Here is a 4,557-nt window from a genome sequence, read left to right as displayed (position 1 = left end):
CTAGTGTTCTGTGGGCGGCATGCGCTAGGTGCTCCGTTGTTTTGGTCAGTATCGAAACGAGTCTACTTTTCCGTTGAGACGGCGGGTGTGTCTTGGTGCGTGGGGGGCAGGACGACGGGGCTCAAGGAACGTCGTGATAAGCTTGTTGCACACAACTTCATCAGCTCACCGAGTCACCGTCTCCTGACATGATTTTAGCACGAACGGTACTTCATGCACTAACACCACTTCATGTAGGCAGTGCACTTCTTGAGACGATGAAGTAAAGGTTCCCAAAAAACAAAAACAAAAGATGATGAACTATAGGCCGCAACTCTGGCTTACCAAACACCCATGGCCCCACTTGTCAGTCGCTGCAGAACTAAACGACGGCTCAGCCATCCATGGCCCTACTTGTCACTTCGCTCTAGAATTGCACGACAAACTCAGCCAGGATGGCCCCACTTGTCACTCGCTGCAGCGCCGATTGGACCGAGAACTGGAACTGGTAGCCCGTTTTCGTGGGCAGGCTAGGGTTCGCTCACTCTTCCTCCCATCTCCTCTTCAACCGGATTCGATTCCTGTCATTCCTGATTCCTATCCAGAAGTCTGCTCGATTATGGGTATTGCTTTCCTGCCACAACCTCGATACTTCCTACGATCTGCGGATCCAAGATCCATAGCTCCTTCGTTCACCAATTCTTTACGACGCAGCTCGCCTGAGCAACTCCTGTTCGACGAAATGCCGCATGATCCCGAAGGCCAGAACCCAGCAATGCGCGCATGGCCACGGAGGGACGAGTTCCTGGCGGCTTTGGGTGGGCCCTCTTCCGAATCGTGGCCCGCACGGCACACGCACACCAGCGTGTTCGCTGGCGGTCCCCACCATAGATGGCCCCGCACGGGCCCACCTGCCAGCTGGCGAGCGATGCAGCAACCGACCTGCGCTTGCCTTCAAATGGCCCCGCCTCGGCGGCGCCCACGCTAACCGTCGCAAACAACACCTGCTCTGCTGCTCTTCTTCCCTCTCCTTCCCCTCTCCCCCTCGCAACAGCGCCAATCCACTCGCCCACCGCGGCACCGCCGTACCACCAGTCCACCACAACCACCCGCCGGCCGGCCGGGATGAACCGCTTCCCCGACGGTACGCACGTGTGGCTGCGGAGCCGCGTGCGGCGCGGGTACCTCCACGCCGACGAGGACGGGTCCGGCGTCTCCCTCAGCACGGACCGCGCGACGCTGAATGCGGCGTGGCAGGTGCACCGGATCGTGCGCCAGGGCGTCGCCTACATCCTCCTCCGGTGCGCCGCCTACGGCCGCTACCTCGCGCTCTCGGCGTCCCTGGCGAGGGACGGCCATTGCGGCCGCGAAGCCGCCCAGAGCGACTTCAGCGAGCCGCAGCAGCTCAACGTCAGGTGGAGGGCCGTCTTCGAGCCGGATGGCAGCGGCGACGTCCTCCTGTTCTGCAACTTGGGGGTGGGCCAAGAACGCTACCTCCGCGCCAACGGTAGGCACCGCCGCTGGAACAACGGCGTCACCGCCGATGTCCTTGGCGACGGGAGCACGATGATGCATTGGACGGTCGTGCAGATCCCCCTGAGACCAGCGCCGCCTGCCCTTCCAAGACCATCTACGGTGAGTTCACTGTTCCTTCTCCTAGAACACGGTTCTTAGCTGCCGATTCCCTGAATGGCTTGCTTGGAGCAACAATTCGGTTACGTAAATTTTGTCGAAGAACTCCTGAATCTTGTCTATTGCGTGGTGCAATCCTTACATTTAGTCTGGCCGAATTCTGTGTTTGTTATTGAACTCTTGCTATCCTCTGCATTCGGTTCTTGGAACCTGTCGATTCCGTGAACGGCTTACTTAGTTACTTGGAGCAACAGTTCTGGTGACCTCGTTGCGTAAATTTTGTCGAAGAACTGCTGAATCTAGGCTATTGCATTGCCCTGGGAGCAATTCTTACATTTAAGTGGCAGAATTCTGCATTTGTTCCTGAATTCTTGCTCTTCTGCATTAGGTTCGCTTTAGGGACAAGCCAGTTTATCCAATATTTCTCCATTCTAGATTATGATCGCTTTATGTAATTCTGTCTGTCATTCGTTAACTTGCAAAGAATCAAGGTCTGTTGAGACCATGGGGTTCCTAGTTAAGTGAGCTGTGGGTTTCTGTATACGTTTTGTTCTCGTTACAATGTCTATTCAGATACCTGCGTTTTCTGTGGCAACAGGATCTGGGAGTCCACACTGGCCTGTTCCATTGGCCATTGCGTTCCCCTGGGTGCAATCCTTACATTTGGCCTGCCTAAATTCTGCATTCGTTCTTGAATTCTTGCTCCTCTGCATAAGGTTTATTCTCTATACTAGATTATGATCTTACGAAGTTCTGTCTGTAATTCGTTAATCTGCAAAGGTCTGTTGAGGCTATGGGGTTCCTAGTTAAGAGAGGCAGAGAGCTGTTGCTTTCTGTATGCGTTTTGTTCTTGTTACAATGTGTATTCAGATACGAATTTACCTGTGTTTTCTGTTGCAATAGGATCTGGGAGTCCCCACTGGCCTGTTATGGCGGCGCACTGGGCCCGTGGTGGACCGGCAGCGAACAATCCGGTACATGCGGGCAGGCGATGAGGAAAACTTACTCGGCACGGAGACATTCAGTTTCTTGGGGCGGTCCGTGTTCAACCTGACGAACGAGGTGGCGACGAAAGTGGGCGTGGACATGTCCACAATCACACTGTGCGTGCACGCTGGCTTGCATGGGCGGCTGACCCCTCTGGTCGTCGACCTGCCTCGCAGCGAAGACCCTTTGGACATCGTCGTCCTCCCCAACAGTTCACCAGGTGAAAACTTTGCAGTTCCCTCAGTTGTATGGCATATGTTTGTAGATCATACCACTATCATATTGATGAGGGTAGCTTCATATGCACATATGTTCAATACTCTTCTTGGGAACTTACTTTTAGATAAGTACACCACCTCGTTCGTAGATCATACTACTATCAGATTCTTGGGACCTTACTTTTAGATAAGTACTTTTAGATATGCTCATATGTTCAATATTCAGTTAGGAACAACATGAAACATGCTGCAGATAGCTCAAGCAGTTCAAAAAAAAAATCAGTTGTGTGTTGACCTTGCTACTAATTGTCCTTTTTTGTTATTTCACAAAAGCGTGTTAGATCATTGAATCCTGCAATAGTTTTGCAGCACCATTGCATGCTGTCTAACTGACACATTGTTTTTACTTGCCGGTTGCAAATTCAGCTGCTAGGGGATTGCGGCACCCAAATGTGGATGCACCTGAACCCGCACCCGGCATATAGGAGCAGGATTGATGACAGCAACTTCGTGATTGATCTCTCGGATACAGCGACATGAGAATAGGTCTTCTTTCATGGTTCATGTAGTTTCAGAGAACACAGCAACTCTTCTGGTTTCTGGTAGTTTTGTTGGAGGCATTCTCCTGACTGAAAGCAGTTTATCTTGTCCATTCAGTTTTAGTACTCACGAACTGATCTAGTTACTATCTTCATCTCTGTTACTATTTGGATGGAGTTAGTGCTTGAACAATTTTGCGCAGTGGCGTTGGTTGTACTTAGCATCTTCATCTCTATTGGGTGATAATACACATTTTTGATGGCTTACTCTATATTTTTCTCCTGAATACTAATACGCCAGATTTTTCAGTCTGTTTTCTGAGCTTAGCTTTCAGTCTTGAACTGAAGAAAATCATGGCTGTATCATTTGTTCGCTGAAGTTTTGCTTCTGCACCCAACTTCATATATGCTCGCTATTTCCTAGTGCATTCATCAGATTAATGGAACGTTATGTTGAAAAGGTCATGGAGGCAGTACATTTTCAGAAGTCTATATCTTTTGTTAATCATGATTCTTTTGGTATGAAGATTTTTTTTATGAGGAAAGGTATGAAGAATTTGACAGGTAATGTTTGGCAACTCTGTTGTGAGCTGCTCCTTTCCTAATTGTTCGTCAATACAACTGCTGTATACTGTTGAACAGTTGGATGTTACAAATGTACTGTTCAACCATGCAAGAAAACCGAGCACCATTTTTACTGAACTTGTGTGTATACTGTTAACTGTTGGATGTTCCCAATATACATGGCTGTTTACGTGCACAGTCAGCAGATTCGCAGGTCAACCGTTTCCAAAAGGAATTATATGCAGTGAATTTCTTATAAATGATGTTCAGTTGATCATAATACTGATGGGACTGGGAATGTCAATTGCATTACTAGTATTTTCATGACAGCTCTGTAGTTTTCAGTTTTTTGCTTCATGACACATCTTCACTGCTCCCTCCGTTCTAAATTATAAGTCGCTTTGATTTTTTTAGTTCATCTACTTTGCTATGTATCTTGTCAAAGTGACTTATAATTTAGAACGGAGGGAGTACATCACAATATCATACTGATGACAATAGAACACCGTTCTCTCTAAAATAGCTCACATGTTCAGTTCAGAGTACCTCTATAGTTTCGAAGTTGCTGTTCTAAGAGATGTGTGAAATAGTTGCTGCATGCATGTACAATCCACTTCTTCGGAAATTTTGCTTCAGGA

General features: G+C 48.7%; 1 protein-coding gene across 1 annotated transcript; it reads left to right on the top strand.

The window, feature by feature from the left end:
- Positions 1-989: 989 nt before the first annotated feature.
- On the top strand, positions 990-4,264 carry LOC136529621 (uncharacterized). Its single transcript, XM_066522698.1, has 3 exons — positions 990-1,614; positions 2,515-2,818; positions 3,243-4,264. The coding sequence occupies exons 1-3, from the start codon at positions 1,105-1,107 to the stop codon at positions 3,299-3,301; spliced, it is 873 nt and encodes a 290-aa protein (XP_066378795.1). The 5' UTR covers positions 990-1,104; the 3' UTR covers positions 3,302-4,264.
- The last annotated feature ends 293 nt before the right edge of the window (positions 4,265-4,557 follow it).

Source organism: Miscanthus floridulus, chromosome 19 (genome assembly GCF_019320115.1).
Source record: "Miscanthus floridulus cultivar M001 chromosome 19, ASM1932011v1, whole genome shotgun sequence".
Classification (NCBI taxonomy): domain Eukaryota; kingdom Viridiplantae; phylum Streptophyta; class Magnoliopsida; order Poales; family Poaceae; genus Miscanthus; species Miscanthus floridulus.
Note: the sequence above shows the minus strand (reverse complement) of the source record. Positions and strands in the feature narration are given on the sequence as shown.